The sequence below is a fragment of the Vitis vinifera genome, chromosome 5 (assembly GCF_030704535.1).
Source record: "Vitis vinifera cultivar Pinot Noir 40024 chromosome 5, ASM3070453v1".
In the NCBI taxonomy this organism is placed as follows: Eukaryota; Viridiplantae; Streptophyta; class Magnoliopsida; order Vitales; family Vitaceae; genus Vitis; species Vitis vinifera.
In genome coordinates this window covers 4,360,984-4,383,143 of record NC_081809.1, presented here as the reverse complement: position 1 = coordinate 4,383,143, position 22,160 = coordinate 4,360,984, and the positions used below count along the sequence as shown (strand labels likewise).

The window sequence follows — 22,160 nt, the reverse complement described above, 5'->3', positions numbered from 1 at the left end:
AAGCTTGTAGAGGAGAAGGAACATGCACAGCATTACAAAAACCAAGAGCATCCAAATGGCAGGACATTTTACAAACCATTTGTTTACAAAAGGGGGATGACAGATTTGAAAGAGCATTTAGAATCTATCCTAATGTCATCTGCTACAAGGTAAAGCTAAATGTTTGAGAAGATATCAGAGAACATTTCCCAAATTTTCTGATCAACATATATGTGAAGTAACCACCTGTCATAATCACATTTCCAGCGGTTCTTTCTTGGTCAAACCATTTTACAACACTATATGATCCTTGATATTTTCTTCTGTTACAAAACAATGAACCACCAACTTTCTAAACATACAAATGAATTGGGATAATTCATCTACTGTTTCGAAAGAAGTTGAAATCCCATCTACGCATCAAACCATCCATTATATGGCTTGCTGGGTTCTTTACAACTGTCACCGTGGCTTTGGTATTTCCAGCCACATCAGCATCTGATGAGCTCTGGATGCTCGTAGAATCATCACTTTGGGCAGAAGTAGTCCGTGTACTTTCTGATCCAATGAAGGATTTTGGTGTGTCAAATGCAGGCTCCACAGATGACACACTGGTATCAGGAGATGGCTGGTCCACTGCTAAATTGTGATCAGTGGTTGCTGAAGTGGGCTGTGACTTCGAAGATCCACATTGCTCTGTAGTGGAACAAGCATCCACATGACAATTGGTTCCTGAATCAGGAACAAGTGCTGCCCTTAAAGGTCCGTTTTGCTCTGCAGTGGATGAAGCATCTTGGTTGTCTTTTTTTGAAGATTCAGGCAAAGCAGTGCCAACATTGGGTGGTTGATCTTCTGCATGAGGGTGTCTCGTCTCCAACTCCTTTAATGATTCAATCACCGCTTCCATGAACATCTGAAAGATTTTGATAAAACCAACATCAATACAAAGAAACAAGTACATGAAATGGTTAGGGTCATTTGGGATCTACAAGACTTAGACACACCCTTTCTTCTTCCTCTACATTGGATGGGAAATCTGCCAAGTTATCCAATGGGTACTCTACATACTGATCATCGTCTATTGTTGTTGGAACATGAGGCCCATAGGGATGACCATTGGATAATTCAAAGCTAATCATTCCAGAAGATGACGAGTAACCATCTTTTTCGCTTCCTTCTTCCTGCAGCAAAATGTAGATCAGAAGGGGTAAAATTAGCAAAGAGAACATCATTGCCAACGTATTTTTGAAGAAGGCTGCTCTATGTAAGTTTTGATCAAATTTTGTAGTTGTGGAAAAGATTTATCATCCTTCTTTTGTACTTTTAATCCATTTTTAATGAAAATGCTGTGTTTCAGATCAAAAAACAAAGAAGAAGAAGATCCTTCTGTTCATTTTGCTCTTATTATTTCTATTTCATTTTTTTTAGTAATTTTTCAAATCCTTTTCCCAATGGCGCATAAGCAGGTCAGTGAATATTCCGACACCTAAGAAATTTGAGACCCACTAATTCACTGATCTAAACTATTCGAATATATAGAGCGAAAAAAAATTGAGTCAAACTTGTAATTTTATTTTCCTTCCATTTTCCACGTTTTTTCTTTTCCCTTCTCTCACCATTTCCTTCATAGTTACTGAGATCTACATGAACCCTAAGGATCTAAAGAGAATCAATTTACTATATAAATAGATTGTAATACCATTGAAATAAAAAATTAAAAAACAAATATTAGCAAACAAAGAGATGAAAACCAACAAATCAACCAAGCCATCTTGTCATAAACCATCAAAGTGGTTCATAAAGTGGGTAGCCTGGGTTGATATCCAAGCATTTCACAGATTTTTATGGTGGGTAGACACTATAATGCCTCCTCAACCTTTTGGAGAAGTGTTTCAAGTTATTGGTTTAGGGTATCAAGTGAATATATTTTGACCTAACATCCAGCAATATATACGAGGTAACAAAAGAGAGCAAAAATGTGCAAACTATGAAGATAGCCTGAAAAAAGTGGAAGATACCTCTGCTTCGGCCTGCTTATCTTTACATGGAATATCAGAGGGAACCTGTGCAGATTCACAAAGTAAATAATTAGAAGAATCCGACAATGTAATATGAAATTCAAGGTAATGTAGTTGACACTTCCAAACCACCATTTCCCTTGGGGTTACTGGAAAACCACTGTTTGGACATGAAGCAGGAGTAGTTTGTTTGTTGGGTGGGGGCAAAGGGGGAAGGGTTGTGGGGTTGGTGGTGGGGTTGGTATAATGAAATTCCCCATGGACGTACATTTGACATCCATCAAAAAACCAATATCCTTGTAATGCCCTAAATTTGAAGATCATTTGTTTAAATGAAGGTAGCTAAACCTAAACTCTCATGTTAAACCACTTTAACATTCAAGCAATAAAAATGGAAGTAACCAAATACTAACCTCCATCCGACTCATGGGTCTTTTGGAACGGAGTTGTTTAATGACGTCTTCTGTGCTGCTTGTTGCTGGTGCTGAAACTACAACCAAGTCAATAGGAGAATAAAAGGAGAACATTTAATAAGCTAGAGACACGAAATTCTCAAAGCATGCCTTTAGATGCACTTGATGAACCATGGTCTGCATGTCCTACTTCAGGCACAGTAGTCCAACTACCCTGAAGGTGGAACAATCAAATGGTTAGGGATTGCGATGAGGAATCTGGAAAACCAACAACCAGGCATATTGGAGTTCAATTTACCTTGCCAAAGTAGTCGTACATTGTGTCAAAAAATGTTCCTCCCACCTCATCCTCTGGAGGTTGCAAAACATTGTGGAAAAAGATATTTATAGAATCAAAATAGAATTGTGGGCGTGGAGAGTTGTGATCTCCCTCAAATTTGATTATATTCTTGTCTCCCTGCCAAGATCATCAGTTTAAGCATAACACGGTATAAAATGCACACAATACCAAACAAGACGTGCAGAAATCCGGATAATTGACCACAAATGCAACTATCCCTTTTCAATTTGTAAACATTTTCTATAAATTATTTAATAATCATCATTATATTAGTCATGATATAACAAAAATAATTTCTCATACCTGATTGTGACACTGCATGCTGAACACCTGCAGACTGGAACTTGGGAGATCATGTCCCAGACAATGGAACTCCACTCCAGCTCACATTAATTGCATATTTAAGCATTAGAATTTGTTTTTTTTTTTAAGTGAGGTTCCCTGATTTTTCTGACTCTAAAATAAGGAGCTGTTCAGGTGTCTTGTCATAGAAATTAAAATCTTCCATTTTATTTTCCACTGGAAATCTGAACAATAAAGCATCTTATTGTAATAAAAGAACGTGAAGACCCCATGTACAAGGGAAGTGTACAAAGAAGAAAAAGTAAAACCTCAATTCAACAATATATTGAAACTTACAGTTCAAATGAAGGAAATCCATTTATATCATCAATTCATAGTTCATAAAAACAAAGATAAAGAAACACAGCTCTTTTTACTAACAAAAACACCTCAGTATCCATTTTCATATGTTAAATCTCCTGTGCTCCTACCAGGTGCACCACATCAAGCAATGAGGCAACCGTCTCTGAACCAGCCTGTCCTAATCTGCTTGCCTAGGCATGAACAACTCCCCAGCATCACATCCATAGGATTTGGAAAATAAAGGGCATCCAGGGCTTTATTTTTTAAAAAAAAATTATCACTTTGACTCTTCAGCCGTTAAAGCAACAACAAGAAACAAAACACCAGATTATCCATTTTCATATGTTATTCTGTTGTGCTCCTACCAGATGCACCACATCAAGAAATGAGGCAACCACCTCCCCTCAGCATCATGTCCATAGAGATTTGGAAAATAAGGGGCAGCCAAAGATTTATTAAACAGAAAAAAAAAAAAAAAAAAAAAAGGATCTCTTCAACTCTTTAGCCATTAAAGCAGTATCAACTCCTTAGCCATTAAATCAAACCAAAAGAAACAAAGAAAGATGGGATTTCCCTCTCTCCCGCCCTCCCTATTAAACAGAAGAAAAGGATCTCTTCAACCCTTTAGCCATTAAAGCAGTATCAACTCTTTAGCCATTAAAGCAAACTCCCCTCTAGTCACTAAGAGAGTAACTCCCAGAATCCCTCTCCCTTTCTAGTCACTAAAAGAGTAAATCCCAGAATCTCTCTCCCTTTTTAGTCACTAAGAGAGTAATTCCCAGAATTGAGCTTCCAATGTGACCTCACCACACCACGCATCATCATCAACTTTTCTGATTGTGAGAAGAAGATGGAAGATCCAACAAAAAATTTTTGCAAAACAAAGGTTCACACAAAAGAAACATATTCAATAATAAAAAGGACAATGTAAAATACATGTATTGGAAAAAGTAGCAGCAACGATTCACAAAATATAAACATGACAGCATTAGAAGGAATGCAAATGTATATAGAGAACTGATGCCTGCATGATAATATATAAATTCATTTGACACTTTACTACTTCTAGGAAAGAAACTTACCACATAAGCTTCGAATATACGATCTGCATGATGAGGCAGTATAAAGTCGTCATCAATGGCATGGCCTAGTAAAACTGGAACAAAGCAAGACTTTGCTACCTATGATCAAAATAAAGTAATAAGAACCATTTTCATGGACAATGGTAAAATTAACAAACATAAATCAGGACCACAAGAAAAGTTACATCCTGGTGAATTACAAGTTGTATCAAATCCATTTTAGTTAATTTATAATTAATTCACACTTCTTGAATTACAAGATTTCAAATTAGATAGACAACCTGAAAAGCACCTTGACGAGGACGAATCTATAAGTCTACTAAAAAAAGGAGTGGAAAGAAATACATTAAATCTTAAATTACTTGATCAAGGGTATTTAGGTGATTTTCAGTTTTTAGGTTCTCTATGTCATAATTAGTTAGCAGTTGAGTATTTTAAGAGTGCGTTTGGTAGTGTTTCTATTTGAAGTGTTTTTAGTGGAAGTGTTTTAGGGAAAATCACCTATCAAGTGTTTCTCCAAGAAACATTATAGCAACTTTTCACTTTTTTAAAAGTACTTTCTAAATTTTGTCAAACATCTTATTCTTCAAAAACATTTTTTATGCTCGAAATGCTTTCTAAAAGAACGGCCAAACGGACTAAGTTTTATTTAGAATTTGGGAAGTTTTAGAATTATGTTTTAAAAGAAGTTTCGAAACTCTCTATTTTCTAATTAAATTTTCTTTAAGTTTTTACTTAAGCCTTTAGAATTTAGAAATCTTCTTTATTAGAAACTCTAATTGCACAATATTTTTATAAATTAAGTTTCTAATTCTAAAAAGAAAGTTTATATATTTTTTTTAATTCTATTACTATTACTCTAAAGATTTAGCAGCTTTAAGAATGAAATAAGAGTTCTAATAAGTTACCATACAAGTTAGGTTTTTATTTTCATTATTTTATTCAGTTTTGTGAAAAGAGAGAAAATGGAGAATCCCTAATTTTTGTTATTAAAAACTATTAATAATACACATTGGACTTGGGTATATATATACATGCTAGTGGGACCCACAATACAATAAGGAAAAGTAAATAACTGAAATAACTGTATACTATCTAACACTCCCCCTCAAGCTGGAGCATATATGTTATATGCACCAAGCTTGTTACAAATGTATTTAATTCTAGGACCTCTAAGAGATTTAGTAAAAATATCTGCTAGTTGATCTTTTGAATTGACAAAACTAGTCGCCACACATCCTGATGCGATCTTCTCTCTAATGAAGTGACAGTTAACTTCAATATGTTTAGTCCTTTCATGGAAGACTGGATTGGATGCAATATGCAAAGCGGCTTGGTTGTCACAGATGAGCTTCATCTGTTCATCCTTTCCAAATCTCAACTCTCAAATAAGATGTTTCAGCCATATGAGTTCACATGTTGCCAGAGCCATAGCTCGATACTTGGCTTCAGCACTAGATCTGGCCACTACATCTTGTTTCTTACTATTCCAGGATATTAGGTTACCTCTAATAAAAACACAATACCCGGAAGTGGAACGTCTATCTGTGTGTGAGTGAGCTCAATCTGCATCTGTGTAACCAACAACCTGGGTATAACCTTTGTTCTCGTACAACACACCTTGGCCTGATGTGCTTTTGATATATCGAAGAGTGCGGATTACAACATCCCAATGGCTATCACTTGGTGACTGTAGGAATTGACTAACAACACTTGTAGGAAAAAAAATGTCTGGATGAGTAATGGTGAGGTAGTTCAGTTTACCTACAAGTCGCCGATATCTCCCAGGATCTCCTAAAGGCTTCCCTTGTCCTGGTATAAGTTTAACATATCGGTTTCTTCCAAGATGTCTAAAGCATACTTCATTTGGGAAAGAACCACACCGAAACTGGATTGAGCTATCTTAATCCCTAAGAAATACTTGAGTTTCCCCAAGCCTTCAGTCTAAAAGTGGGTGAAAAGGTGTTGCTTTAGTTTCTGAATACCATTCTGATCACTACCTATAATGACGATGTTGTCCACACAAACTACCAGATAAATACATTGCCCCGAAGAGTTATGATGATAGAAAACGGAATGGTCTGCTGTACAGCGAAACATGCCAAACTCCTGAACAACAGAACTAAAACGGCTAAACCATGCTCGAGGAGATTGTTTCAAGCCATATAGAGAACGGCGTAACCTGCATACTAAACCAGACTCCCCCTGAGCAACAAAACCAGGTGGTTGCTCCATGTAAACTTTCTCAGCAAGATTCCCATGAAGGAAAGCATTTTTAATATCTAACTGATAAAGAGGCCAAGAACGCATAGCAGCCAGGGAGAGCAATAGACGAACAGAAGCTATCTTGGCAACAGGAGAGAAAGTGTCACCATAATCAGAACCATAAACCTGAATATAGCCTTTAGCAACTAAGCGGGCCTTAAGGCAATCAACCTGACCATCAGGGTCAACCTTAACTGTGTAGACCCAACGACAACCAACTGTAGATATACTAGAGGGTAAAACAACAAGATCCCAAGTGTCATTGGAGTGTAAAGCAACCATTTCATCTACCATTGTCTGTCGTCAACCTGGATGGGAAAGAGCCTCAGGGGTGCTCTTGGGAAGAGAAATAGAAGATATAGCAGAAACAAATGCAGAATAGGGTAAAGATAATCGATGGTAACTGAAAAAATTGTAAATGGGATGAGGATTACGAGTAGATCGATTACCTTTCCGAAGAGCAATGGGTAAGTCAGCAGAAGGAGGCAGAGCCGGGGCAAGAGAAGCCGAAGGGATAGAAAGTGAGTCAGAAGGTATTTTGGCCAAAGAAGGAGGAACAACGACACGATGACGGTGATGATAAACCTGAAGTGGGCAAGAAGGCACTGCATTAGGTGGGGAGATAATGGGAAGGGATAAGACTTCAGAAACAAGAAGAGACTCAGGTGGAGAAGAATGGTGAGTCCTCAAAGAAGGTGACATCAGCGGAGAGAAAGTAGTGATGAGTCTCAGAGGAATAACAACGATAACCCTTTTGAAGTCTGGAGTATCCCAAGAAGATGCATTTTGTGGCTTTGGTAGAAAGTTTGTCCTGTCCAGGAGTGAGAAAATGAACAAAGCAAGTACAACCAAAAACACGAGGAGGAAGGAAATAAAATGGTTGGTCAGGGAAAAGAAGGGAATGAGGAATCTGATCGTGTAATACAAATGAGGGCATACGATTAATCAAATAACATGTTGTAAGAACAGCGTCCCTCCAAAAACTAAAAGGAACATTATTATGGAGAAGAAGAGTACGAGCTATCTCAACAAGATGTCGATTCTTACATTCAGCTACCCCATTTTGTTGAGGAGTATGAGCATAAGAAGATTGATGAATGATCCCATGTTGGGACATAAATGAAGTAAATGGTGCAGAAAAATATTCCCTGACATTGTCATTGCGTAACACACGAATAGTTGAACTGGGTTTGGATTTCAGCATAAAATTTCTGGAAAATGGAGAATAACTCAGCTCGATTTTTCATTAAAAATAACCAAGTACATCGAGAATAGTCATCAATGAAAGTGACAAAATACTGAAATCCTAAAGTAGACGCGGTCCGACAAAGACCCCAAACATCAGTGTGGACAAGTTCAAAATGAGACTTTGCCCGATTATTCAAACGCTTTGGGAATGAGACACGAGTATGTTTCCCAAGCTGACAGGACTCACACGCAAGCGACGACAAAAATGAAAAACGAGGGACCATTTTCTGGAACTTGGATAGACTAGGGTGGCCCAGGCGACTGTGGATGAGGAGGGGAGCATCAGTGGAAATGCAAACTGCGGGAGTTGAAGGCGAGGTGAGGTGATAGAGGCCTTGAGACTCACGTCCTATGCCAATCGTCTTCCCCGTACTCCGGTCCTGCAAGGTCACAAATTTATCAGAAAAAGTAATAGAGCAGTTAAGAGTACGAGTGATTTTGCTGATGGAGATAAGATTAAAGGAACACTCAGGAGTATAAAGGACAGAAGGGAGAGGATGTGCTAAACCAATCCCTTTAGCCACAATTTGAGAACCATTAGCTAAGGTAACAGTAGCTAAGGTAACAGTAGGTAAGGCAGAGGTAGTAGTAATAGAAGAGAAAATATTCTTATTACCAAATATGTGATCAGAAGCGCCAGAATCTAGAATCCAAGGTCCAAGAGAAGATGTGTGGGTAAGACAAGCAGAAGCATTACCAGTCTGGGCAACAGAAGTAATAGAAGCTGACTTAGTGGCCTAATAGCGGAGATAGTCATCATACTCACTGTCAGTGAGGGAAATACCCTGAGATGTGGAGGAGGTCGGAGGCTGAGGCGGCTGAGGATCAGATGACTGGGCCACGTGGGCAGTGCGGAGAGGTTGCCCATGTAACTGATAACACCGATCACGAGTGCGGTTCTTATTGCAATAGGTGGAATGAGGACGTTGGCTTCTACCTCGGTTACCACTGCGTCCTCCTCGAGAGTTAGTTTAAGAAACTAATACAGAAGAATCTGAAGTGTTATCAGATGGCAAAGTCTGAGTGGAGGAGATACGGAGAAGGCGAGCAAACACATCATCAAAGGATGGAACGGAGGAACTAATCAAGAATCTAATCGCGGACGGTCTCAAGATTTGGACGGAGGCCAATAAGCATAAGAACCATGAAGAACTTGTCAATCTGTGTTCGTTGATCCCCAACATCAGTAGTAAGAAGCATCATGATCAAGAATTCCTCTTTAAGAGAGGCAATTTGGCCAATATAAGTAGATAAATCCATATCTTGTTGTTTGACAATGACAATAGAAGAAGCCACCTTATAAAGACGTTAGATATCATTCGTGTATAGCCCTTTCGCCTGATTCCAAAATTTAAAGCATGTTTTGTAGGCCCGAAGATGAAGCAGAATCTTAAGATCAACTGATTGTCATAACACACTACATAACTGTGCATCTATCTTCCTCCATTGTACTCTGTTAACCTCAAGGATATCCGCCTCCTACGTAACAAGTTGATCCTCATAACCTTAACCCATAAACCAAAACTCCACAAAGGCAGATCAGGACAAATAATTTCACTGCCAACCAATTTCTCCGAAATAATCATAGGAGACCTAGATATAATAGAGGAAAAAATGGAACTTTTAGTAGTCATATCTACTTATCTGGAGAACGAAATATGTTTGGATCGAAGAGAGCCCTAATACGGCTTCAAATCGCAGCTAAAAGAAGAAAAACCGAGGATCCACTACTGTGAGAGACCAAATAGTAAAGAAAAACAAATGTGGCACTATTGGAAGGGTAGAAGAACACTTCCTAAGACACATGCAGGGCTCGGGGTGGAGAGGAAGTCACCGGAGGTCGCCGGAAAGGCTGTTTAGAGGGCCGACGGAGACAAAAAACCCCAAAAAATGCACTTGTAGGGCTCGGATGGCACAAGCACAGATGGAGAGTGGCTAAACGGCATCAGGTGAGGCTGGAGGTGGAAGCGCATTGACGGAAAGTGCTCCACACGCCCTCGCGCACCGGCGCGTGAGGTTCAGGCCACCGGAGAAGAAACGCGTGTGGCCTGCGCGTGACTGAGATTCTCCCTCCAGTGCTTGGACAAAACTTAAAGATCTCCTCCTTGCGCACTTGATGGTATGGTCGGTGTCGAAAAAGGACTTTGCCGGAAAGTCGCTGGCGGTGAGGGTTTTCTGACGGCGGTGAGGGTTTTCTAACAACGATACGGTTGACCGAAAAGCTTTAGAAGATGGGGAAGGTGACCGAATGAAACACGGTCACTGAAAGGTTTTTTCTCCCTAGGCTCTGATACCATGTGAAAAGAGAGAAAAGGGAGAATCCCTAATTTTTGTTATTAAAAACTATTAATAATACACATTGGACTTGGGTATATATATACATGCTAGTGGAACCCACAATACAATAAGGAAAAGTAAATAACTGAAATAACTGTACACTATCTAACAAGTTTTTAGGGTTTTCTAAAGCCTGTAAAAAAAGCTAATTGAGGTCAACATGCAATGATGAGACTCTAATATTTTTCTTCTAGGTGAGACTTCTAGAAGACCTTAGTGAGACTCTAAGGTTTCCCATCTTTCTTCTTTATCTTTTCTTTTCCTATCTTTTTTTTTTCGTTGCTATAATTTTTATTCTTGTTCCCCTCCTTAATTCCTAAAAGATTGAAACCTTAGTCCACCTTAGTGGATAATAGACAACTTTCTTATGGTTGTCCTATATCAGTTTTGGTATTAGAGCGAAAGTTCTTGACTGGAATTGAAGCATACAATTAAGGAGTGAAGCAATTTACCCAAGCATGAATTCTAGGAGCTTCTAATAATCACAATGTTAACTAAACATGTTTGAAGGAAATTTCTACTATACAACAAACCTAACAAGAAGCCATTATTAAACTCAACAAGAAGCTAAATGAGATAATGAGACTATTGGAAAGAAGTCGAGAAAGACAATCTATTGAAGAAAATGGTGGGAGCCATCACTATAACCAATCATCCAATTGAGTACATGAGGAGCAAGGTAATTTTATAATGAAAATTAGCTAAGGGGCACAATAGGAAACATCCATTGTAACATGAACACAAAGAGGTTCATAAATTAGCTAAGGGGTACACATTGAAGTTGTTGAATTTTAGGGACAAATTGAATCCTACTACTTTTCTTGATCAGCCTATGTCTATGGAAGATTACTTTGGTATGCTATAACCTAAGACTATCAAGCTTCATTCTGTGAAGGCAAAATTAAAAGGCGCAATGAGCTTATGGTGACATGGTATCGAAGATCAACTCTATAGAACCAACCAATCATCTATTGGCATAGGGAATGAGATAAAATTGAAGATGAAAGAGTGCTTTCTCCTAATTGATTATGAACAGCTCTCACACGCTAAGATCTTTAATCTCAAATAAAATAATAAATCAATTGAAGAATATACAGAAGAATTTCATGAGTTGAGTATTCAAAATCAAGTAAATAAAAGTGAGACTCAAAGTTGCTACTTGAAAAGCTAGACTTCGAATGGAGATCCAACTTGAGATAGTGATTATGCAAACTCACCACAAATGATGCTCATCAACTAGCACTTAAAATTGATGCAGCACTCAATTTTTTGGCTTCTAGATGTCTGGGGTCACAAAGTGGGGGATCTTTCTTTAATCAAGCAACAAGTAAATCCTTAAGTAGAACAAATTCCAACACTCCTCATCATATGAATGGTGAAGATAGCAATCAATAATCTTCAAAATGCAATTAAGGGAGAAAGGTTAATAAGCAAAAAACTCCCATGGGTGTTACTGGAAAAAAGAGTTGGTACAACTCCATTATATTTCAAGTGTGGAGAGCATGGTCATTATGTCATTATATTTAAGAACTAGAACCTTAATTTGAATTTCATCCATAGGAAGCTAAGAGACACAATGAAGAGCAACTTGGAGAAAAAGGCGATTATTATGATGTGTTAACCAAAGGTTCTAGCCTTGTAAATCTATTGGTTGCCCTAATAGCAAAGGAATAAGAGGATTAGTGTCAAACTAACATCTTCCATACTTTTCTTGCCAAGGAAGACCATAAACTTTAATTATATATGAAGGAAGTAGTTCAAATATATCTTCACAACAACTTGTTCATAAGCTTAATCTAAAAAAAGAAGAGCATCCAAATTCATATCAAGTGGGATAGGTGAATGATACATCTACTCTAGTAAACTCTTGTTGTTTGGTTGCATTCCTTATTCATATCAAGTAATGTTTTGTTAATAAAAATTGCCCATATTGCTTGGAAGACCATGGCCTTTTTATCAAAGGGTTCAACATGACGGCTACCAAAATAGCTACATTCTTCTACACAACAGGTGTAAGAAGATTCTCGGTTCAATGAAGGAAGTTCCACCAATTAAGAAGTCAAAAGAAAAGCAATAAAAAAAAATGCTCACTATGAGTGACTTTGAGAGGGAAAGTAAGAAGACTAATATTTTCTTCGTTTTAGTGATTGGTTGAAGAAGTATAAAACATCTTTGCTTTTTTTTCAGACTTGTATCCTAAAGAATTGCCCAATGAGCTTCCTCCATTGCATGATATACAACAAGCTATTGATCCAGTCTCTAGTACATCATGGCCAACTTCACCAGTTTATCAAATGAACACAAAAAAGCATGCAGAGTTGAGGAGACAAGTATGAGTTACTTGGAAAGGGATTTATTTAGGAAAGCTGGAGTCCTTCTGGAGTTCCTTACCAACTCCTAAGGATAGGTTATATGAGGGGTTAGTCATTATCTTTAGATTAACTAATTCATCAAGCATATTTATGCAAGTAATGACACAGATTTTAATTGCCAATACCACACTCATAATTGATATAAGAGCTAAAGGGAAGCTAATGTTTGACTTCCAAAGCCCAAGATTGTTTTGGATAGTCAACAAGAAAAGTGTAAAAAGCAATTCAATCTAACTACACATTATATAAGAAGAGCTAAGGAAGCGTGGAAAGGTTATTAATAGGGGACAATGAAGAAAAATAGTGGAAAACACTGGTTTAGGTTTCAATTGACATGGAAAGTCACTGAAACTTGAGGTCAAGTTTTTTTCCAAGTTGGAGATAATTGATGAGGATGAATCTCAAAAATCTACTCAAGAAAAGAAAGAAACAAAATTGAAAAAAAAAATAAAAATCCTAAATACTCTATTAAGGGTGTTTGGGTAATTTTCTAGTTTTTTACATTCTCTAATGTTAAAATTAGTAAGAAGTTAGTATTCGAGTTTTACTAAGAATTTGGCAAGGTGTAATTCTGTGGGTCGCTATTTTAGCGCCTCTTTGCAATACAATTATATACTTATTGATCAAAAAAAAAAAAAAAAAAAGAATTTGGCAAGGTTTAGAATTTTTCTTAAAAAAAAGTTTATAAACTTTCTATGTTTTAAATTAATTTCTTTTTTTTTTTATTTCTATTTAAGTCTTTAGAATTTAGAAGTCTTCTTTTTTAGAAATTCTAATTACAAGAAGTTTCAATTCTGAAAATTAAGTTTTCTATTTTTTACTATTATTTTGAAGATTTAGGAGTTTTAGGAAAGAAATAAGACTTAGTTATATGGGTTAGGTTTCTATTTTCATTAATTTATTCAGTTTGTAGGGTTTCCAAAAGTCTATAAATAAGGCTAATTGATGTAATATTGGATTAAAGATTGATGATGAATAATATTAAATTTTTTGCATACCTTCTAACTTTCAATGGTAGACCCATTACTTTTCTTTTAGGTGAGCCCTTAGAAGGTCTTAGTGAGACCCTAAAGTTTCTTATCTTTCTTCTTTATCTTTTCTTTTCCTATATTTAATTTTATTTTTTTTCCTATTCTTCTTCCCCTCCATAGACTCTCAAAGATTGAAACCCTAACCCACCTATTGGATTGTAGACAACCTTCCTAATGTTGTCTTACATTAGATCTTCAGGAGAACTCCAAGAATTCATTTGCTTGGAAACCCAAAAAGCAATATTAATGGCTATACTGTTTAAAGTCTTCAATTAAAGCATGGGTTTTTCAGGTTCTTAAACACTTGAGTTAGGCTACAGCATTTTTACTTGACAAAGTATTGTATAAATTAGTGAACACATTCCTGATTTAATCAACTTGATTGCACAAAATTCACACCTGCAAAATGAAATCATAGATTGTCACAAGCTGTCTTAAATAAGGTTGGACAACAGAAAACATAGTTGAAAAAGAGAATTAACAAAAAGATTTTCAACCAGCTACTTTGAATGACAACATGACAGTTATGTAAATGAACTCATAATTATGAGAACTTAAAATAAAATAAAAAATCATGAATTCATGGCTTCATCATTCCAAAGCAATCAATCAAATGTAACATCCCAAGAGAAATATATTGTAGAATAAAACCTTGATGGTGTTCAGATCTGTTATGTCAAACTTTGCTTTTTTCTGGATAGCTTTTCGCATGTACTGGATTGCAAATTTCACCTAAATTCACAAACAAAGGATGTTAAGACCATAGGCACAACCATGATCATTACTTTAATGCCATAGTGAAATTATTTCTCCAAATATATATCGCATCAATAATTCATAAATAAACACAGTCTGAAGAGTTTTGGGTTACAATTTAAGATAAAGAAGGACACATTGTGAAACACTAACCCATTCCTTCACCAAGCATTAAAAACGGATGCAATGTCATAAACAATCAAAAAGTCAAACAAAGAATAGTGACATATCACAGAAATTTAGAATTTACATGATTAAAAGACCATTTTTATCTAGGTTAATGCTAAAATTCATATTGTTGGTATATGATAAAGAATGCCATGGTTGTTTTGATCCTGTAAGGTGATGATTTATGTGATGAAATTTTATTAATACAAGGAAAATAATATGAGGAAGGGAAAAAGATTTCCTACAAATACAAACCTAAAGAAAGTGGAAGAACAAGAAAATCAAATGGCCAAAGTGCAATAAACCACAAAGTTATAAGCCAAGGAGATCTTAAATTTTATGGCTACAACTGCTGGATCTTAAAATGTCAAAAGTCTTCTTTTTCTGGTGGGTAAGAAAGAAGTTATTATAAATAATAGCAAAGAAGATATTAAAATGTCAAATTCTTCTTCAAGAAGGTTCGATAGCACCCAAAAAAAAAAAAGCATCCTCCTCCTTCACTCCAGTTAGAAATACCACCTCTGATCGTGATATTGCGAACTCCCTTCTTCTCAGTTTCCTGTTAACCACCAAGAGAGCTCCCAACGCAAATCTATTTCCTTACAGAAACCCTAAAGTCTTAGAAAAGATGAATAAAATGGAGCCTGGGGGATCCCTTTAAGAGATCACCACTACCCAGTTGTTAATGATTCCCAAGGACCACCAATCAAACTCAGGAAGATCATCTGAAAGGGGCTGCCAAGGACAATGGGTGAGCCCTGACAACAGGAAGATAGATTTTTTTTTTTTGATAGGTGAATTTTTACCCCATTAGAATTTGAACCTAGAACCTCCCACCAAACCTCCCAATGATAGTTATTACAATGTCGTTGAATGCTAACACCACAGGGCCATTAAGTTCCACTGCTCAGTCATATTTTTCGTATTTATATCATAATATAGAATAATATAAGTTGTTATAGACTACAAGTCGAGAAATACGTTGTTTGGATGCATACAATGTGTGTGTGGTAAGGACATGATGGCCTATGGTCACTGTAGATAAAGTAGAAATGCAGAAAATGGTTTGAGCAGCAGAATTGACAATGATGAAGAGTAGAAATAAGATTTAGTTTAACTGAATTTCTTTATAGTCAAATATTCTGATAAAATAATATAAAAGGTAAATAGCAATAGCTGTTATATCAGTTAGAACAGCCATATGCCATTACTATCAGACATAATGTTGCTTTAAACCTTGATAATAATCTTCTTCTGCCATAATTAAAACATAGAAGTCAAATCCAGGATTTTTTTCACTTCACTATCATTTGTAGATATATGTAGGAAGATCTTTGGAAACATAGCTCAAAATTGTGGCTAGCTTATCTCCATTTTCTCAATCCTCTGTCGATTGATTGAAATATTGTAGAAAAATCAGGGGGGGCCTCCCTCCCAAAACATTAGTCATTTTTTTTTATCAATAAATGAAATAATTTGAAAAGCGCCAAAAAGGGCCAAAGTACACATGATGTATATAATGACCGTCATAAAGCGCCAAAAAAAGTAAGAGAAAACAAAAAACTACTCCCCCCCCCCCCCCCCCCCTCTAAACGAACCCAACCAATCAATAAAATCAATCATGGACATTGAGCTTTCGCCTATAAACAGTTTGGTCCATGTTAACAAGTTACACAAAAACATGAATTTCAGCCTTTAGACAGAGAGTTCCACATTCACAAAAAATCTTCTATTTCTCTTTTTCCAAGTTGTCCAAAAGAGACATAAGGGTGTTACTCGCCAAACTTTTTTCTGCTTTCTTCCAACAAAAGTGTCATGCCAACCTAACAATGGACTGCATCACCTAACAAACCCTAAAAAGAGAGAACAATAGCTCCCATAACCCTAAAATGAGGCCTACTTTCTAAGGTTCCACCTCCCCAAAGAAAGTCCCTTAAACATACAATCCTTGGTATTCGGAATAGAGACATAAAGTAGATTAGACAACTAGATAACCTACTCCTTATCAACGTAAGTTTCCCCCTTTTGGAAATATATTGTCTTTTCCATAACGCCAGTCTTTTACGAAACTTTTCTTCCACTCTATCATAAGCCACCAACGAATTATGAGGGGCACCTAGCGAAAGCCCCAAACAAGTGATCAAGAACACCCCCCTTTGTAGCCTAATTCAAGAGCCAACTTCTCCAAGTCCTCCACCTTCCCAATTGGAATGAGCTCACTCTTGGTTAAGTTAATCTTCAAGCCCGAAATGATTTCAAACCACATAAGCAACCAACTTAAGTAAGTCATCTGGGCATAAGAGGCCTCACAAAACACCAAGTTATCATTAGCAAAAAACAGATGAGTAACCGCCAACCTCTCTCCATCTCTACCATTCACTTTGAAACTAATCAAAAAACCACCCTCCCTTACCCTACTAAGGAGACAACTAAGCGCCTCCATGGAAAACACAAACAAATAAGGAGAAAGTGGATCCCCCTACCTTAATCCCCTAGAGCTTTAAAAGCCTAAAGGGGTACCATTCACATTAACCGAGAACCTTGGACACGAAATGCACCAACTAATGCAGCTAATCCACCTTTGCCCAAAGCCCATTTTTTCCAAAACCTCAAGTAAAAAGTCTCAATTGACATGATCATATGTCTTCTCAACATCAAGCTTATAGAGCACCCTAGACCTCTTACTTTTCAAGATCAAGTCAATTGCTTCATTTGCTATAAGCATAGCATCAAGAATTTGGCTACCTCCCACAAAGGCATTCTGAAAATTGGAGACCACTTTATTCACCATCCTTTTAAGCCTATTAACCAATACTTTGGCCAATAACTTGTAAAGACTAACCACCAAACTTATAGGTCTAAAATCCTTAAGATTTTTTGCCCCTCCTTTCTTTGCTACCAACACCAAAAACATAGCATTGAGACGTTTTACAAATCTACCCTGTTCATGATATTCCCTAAAGAATCTCATCACATCTTCCTTAATGAAATCCTAACAACACTACCAGAACACCATTGAAAAGCCATCTGGCCCTGGGGCTTTATCCCCATTTAGAGCTGACAATGCATTGAACACCTCTTCCTCTACAAGAGGTTCCTCCAACAATGTTGCATCTTGAATACTTTGGGCTTTGAAGCTCATGTCCCTAATACTAGGACGCCAATCCCTTGGCTCTGTCAAAAGAATCTAGAAAGCTTCGACAAACCCTACCTTAATGTTAGCCTCCTTTGTTAACGAAGCCCCATTAATCTTGACCTTAGCCAAAGTATTCCTCCTTCAATGTGCACTTGCCATTTTGTGAAAGAAACTGGTGATTCTATCACCCTCCTTCAGCCAAACCTCCCTTGACTTTTGTCTCCAGCTTGCCAAAACATTAGTCATGAACATCAACATCACTGATATTTGCTTTTATAAGTGTGGCTGTGTGTGTGAACCTAGAGTGCTTATACATTATTTTAAGTTAAATTGTTAGATATCTAAAAACGCCCTGAAAAGCCATTATAATTTAAAAAATCCAACCCAGCTGATTTTAGGAGCTTTTCACTAAAGTACCTCACAACTTCTTCTTTTTTCCAGGTAAAATAAAAGAGTATATATAACAAGGAGGCACCAAATGAACAATAGTACCTCACACCTAATCAATCACATATTTGTAATCTGAATGCATGAGGAACCATCGAGGATTGATAAAAAGAAGATTATAACATTTACTTAAAACCAAATAAGAGAAGAGAGTTTTATACAAAGAAAACAAGAACTTGTTGTCTCAAATTGTAAGATAACATAAAAACTTCCACGAATGAATCTACTTACAGTGAATTTGGGTAGACGGAACTTGTAGGTATCCACAAGTTCCATCATCAAGTCAACCAAATCAGAGAAGGGACTGTCAAGAACCATTCCTGCAATTGAAGGATCCTCAGCTCCATACATGAGGCTGTGAGGAACAATGCACAATGTTATGACACAGAAACTAGCAGAGACGCATCAATTATATAAAATACAACCTAGACAACTACAGCAGCAAAGTGGAAATTCATTATTAGTGCATAGAGGCTAAGAAGTTCTACAGAGAGTAACATGGAGTATGAAAAAATCTACATGGGAAAAATATTTCATAAAATCTTAAAAGGCATATCCAATAGCAGAAGGAAATTATAAATATTCCTTATTAAGAAGCACATGCTTGCTTGACTTGTTTATGGATGGAATTTTTCAAAAACTGTGAATCTGAAATACACGTGAAAAATAAATATGCAAGTAGAAGTGGCGCCCTGCAAAATAATGAAGTACATAAAACCAAACACATAAAGAGCACAAGAATACATCCTACTTCAGTAGGGTAAACTAAGGTAATTATTTTCTGACCACATATACAATTAACCAGGCATGACATCTATCCCTTTTCTTCTGGCGATAACTTATTCCAATCTACCATGAATATATCTCTCTATAGCAAGAAGGCTGAAAGTAGCTGGGTTCTAAGACTTAGTAGGCTTTTACAGTGGAGAAAACTCATATAATAGGGAAAACTGCATACCATAGATTTGAATGGAAGCTAAAAATAGAGCAAGCAAGAATTCTCCTGCCTTGATTACTGCAAGGGGTTCCCAGACTAGCTTGTAAATCTAGTCAACATACAACTAAACACCCTATAAATATTATTCTTCAAAAGTTGGTTATAAATGGACCATATTTATAGATTTAATAAACTTCTAAGGCAAGAACAAACCCATGAAAAGAACCTGACCATACCAATCTACTAACAAAGCAGGAACTTTCTAAAAGAGGAAAGAGAAAAATTTACAGACAAAATTGAACTAGATTTCTCAAATCAATTCTGAAATACTAAAAGTTGTAAACTTAATGCTAGATGCTTTCTCATATCCTTCTACGTTCTGGCAGCTATTAAATGGATACAACACTTTTGACTCCATGCCCCATGCACTTCATGATGATCCAAAGCTTCCAGCCCAATCTTCTCAAACTCAATACCCTTATTCCTTTTTTGGCTAAGACTTCCAGGGAGGTTTGTATCTTTTAAGTCAATCCAAGGCCAATAGAATCAAAATACAAACTTAAGAAACTCAACTCAAATGAGAAAATCTTGCATACAAGTTATAAACAGGGAAGAGTGTATTCACTTTAAATCAAAGTAAGCATGCCAGTTCTCACTGTGAAATATTGAGAACAATTAGGCCAAACATCTGGAATCCCACACAACCAGTGTTGTCAAAAGCAAAAGATGATGTCAAGGTGATAGGACTCCTTTTAGCCTAAGGCAAAAGTCAAAAAGCAAGGTAATGGCCTGATTATAATAAGGCGATAAGAAATATACATATATTTACCTATTCAATATTTAATCAATATAAGTGTCGTCTTCAACAATTAACACTATTAATTGTTCATCTCTTATGGTGTCCTATAAAATTTAAAAATTAGTAATAATTATTCAAAGTGTTAAATATACCTCACATCATAAGAAACATCATATTATTTTGAAAAATTCATCTTTTCCAATTGCACATTCTAGTCTTCTAGACATCCAAAAATCAAAATAAAAAACAAAATAAGAGAATGAACATCCTAGAGAAACTTTAGACATCATAGTCATCGTTGAAATTAAAATTGTCATTACTTTCATCAAGACTAGATTGATAGCCCTTCATCTCATTATCACTATAATTGATAATATAACATTTCATCTTATACTTTGTTTAATTTAATGTTAGATTGAATTAAGTTTTGATAGGAAAAAAAAAAAACCCTTAATTCAATCCAACATTAGAGTAAACAAAGTATGAGATGAAATGTTATATTATCAATCATAGTGATAGATTGAATTAAGCTATAATCTAAGTACATTTAATCTTAACCCATGGTCAAAAGCAACCGCCTCTATGCCTTGTGCCTTATCCTATGGCAACCGCCTAAGCGTCGCCTCTTTGAAGCCGCTTTGCTTGAGTCTTCAAGAGGTGACTTCTATCTACCCCGCTTAGCCTGGTGGCCTAGGCAAACTAGGTAATAGCCTTTGATAACACTGCACACAACTTGATCAAAATCATGGTCGCCCTTCCATGCCCAGAATTAAATAACTAAGCAAACATGGGCTATCCTGCTAAGCACAACTGTCACCCAGAGGATCACTAAACTTAATGGAAAAGATGCTCCCTATGTTCAACATTTTTCGCATGCCAGCATAAAGGAAAAGAGCCAAGTGCATGAAGAAAACCTAGTCACAGCACCCATTGAGCGGCCCCACAAACCAATCAAGGAGACATTCCCATCTGCCCGCAGATGATCAACCACTGCCTTCAGATCATCCTTCTGAAAGCCAAACAAAAGAATGTAAGATAGCAACCAAATAATAGAGAATAGTAATAACCACCATACAAATCCGTGATCTGGTGTATATTAGATGGAATTCAATGGGGAAGAGATATGAGGTCTTGTATAATGCAGACCTGTATTGAAATGAGAAAAGGGAAAAACAAACAAGCAGAATAAAATAACATAGAGATGCACTGTTATGCCAATTATATGCACTACAAAATAAAAACCAAATTTTCTTCAAGTTTAGTCCTCAATATATGTAATTATCAAGAAACCCATAGGACTATTTGTTCAAATAAATATATAAAAGTCTTTAAAAATAAATATATGTTAATACAAAAAATTAAAATGGAGGGACCAAAAAATTCACTCGTTATATTTTATTTTTTATATTTCTAAAGGGATCTTGCTTTAGTCACTCTGTGACTTACTTCATGCCACCCCAGAGTAACATGCTCCCCTCCAGAAAGGCCAGATCCTGAGAAATCAAGGGTGAAAACCGTAATATTTGAAGGCAGCAAAATTATAGCAGCTTCACTGGCATCTGCCCTGCAGCCACTGGAAAAAATCAAGATATTCTATTTGTCAGTAAAGCTGTGTTACATGAAACAAGAGTGTAAAAGTCAACTAAAAATTTAGAGGGTAAAAGTCAACTACAAATTGTGTGTTTAGACTTGGAAAAAATAGCATTGAAATCAATGGGATCCAAGAAACAACAGTAACAAAGCAAGTTGTATAGATATCAGGAAACAATTATGGCAATAAAAACTACTAGAAGGAATTCAGGTAGCAAAGAACATAAAAAGCAGTCAGCTATGTCACATGGGTTTGGGTACGTGTGTCAGATGTGGGTGTGTATCTAAGCACCTGATCCTTCACATCTCAAATATTAGGATACAGGAACTCGACTGAAAAATGTTTTTGCATGATACTTGGATATGACATAAAAAGATAAAAAAATCAATTAAAATTCAATTAGAAGCAAAAAATTAACATTCTCTTGAAAAAAACAATATTCTCTTTCTTTTCTCTTTTATCCTTGTTTCTAGAAAAGAAAAAAAAAATCATAATAATGAATATCCAAAGCAAAATAGGAATATCTGAAAAAGATCGTCACACCCACACCTCTCTCATATCGTGTCAACACAGGTACATTAAGTGAAGTTGAAGAG

The 22,160-nt window shown here is 36.4% G+C and overlaps 1 protein-coding gene across 3 annotated transcripts in view; it reads right to left on the bottom strand.

The window, feature by feature from the left end:
- Positions 1–13: 13 nt before the first annotated feature.
- The window catches only part of LOC100257995 (uncharacterized), a 30,964-nt gene continuing 8,817 nt past the window's right edge, over positions 14–22,160 (bottom strand). The window contains exons 4-14 of one of the 3 annotated variants that reach the window (XM_019220032.2): positions 21,420–21,546; positions 20,888–20,982; positions 18,469–18,592; positions 14,382–14,462; positions 4,478–4,576; positions 2,709–2,867; positions 2,561–2,624; positions 2,411–2,481; positions 1,998–2,042; positions 969–1,160; positions 14–892 (exon numbers count right to left, since the gene is read on the bottom strand). In XM_019220032.2, the coding sequence (XP_019075577.1) occupies positions 359–892; positions 969–1,160; positions 1,998–2,042; positions 2,411–2,481; positions 2,561–2,624; positions 2,709–2,867; positions 4,478–4,576; positions 14,382–14,462; positions 18,469–18,592; positions 20,888–20,982; positions 21,420–21,546 (1,591 nt within the window). In that variant the 3' untranslated portion in view covers positions 14–358. The remainder of the gene's footprint in view (positions 893–968; positions 1,161–1,997; positions 2,043–2,410; positions 2,482–2,560; positions 2,625–2,708; positions 2,868–4,477; positions 4,577–14,381; positions 14,463–18,468; positions 18,593–20,887; positions 20,983–21,419; positions 21,547–22,160) is intronic. The other 2 variants (XM_019220031.2, XM_010651550.3) reach the window with 2 other exon arrangements.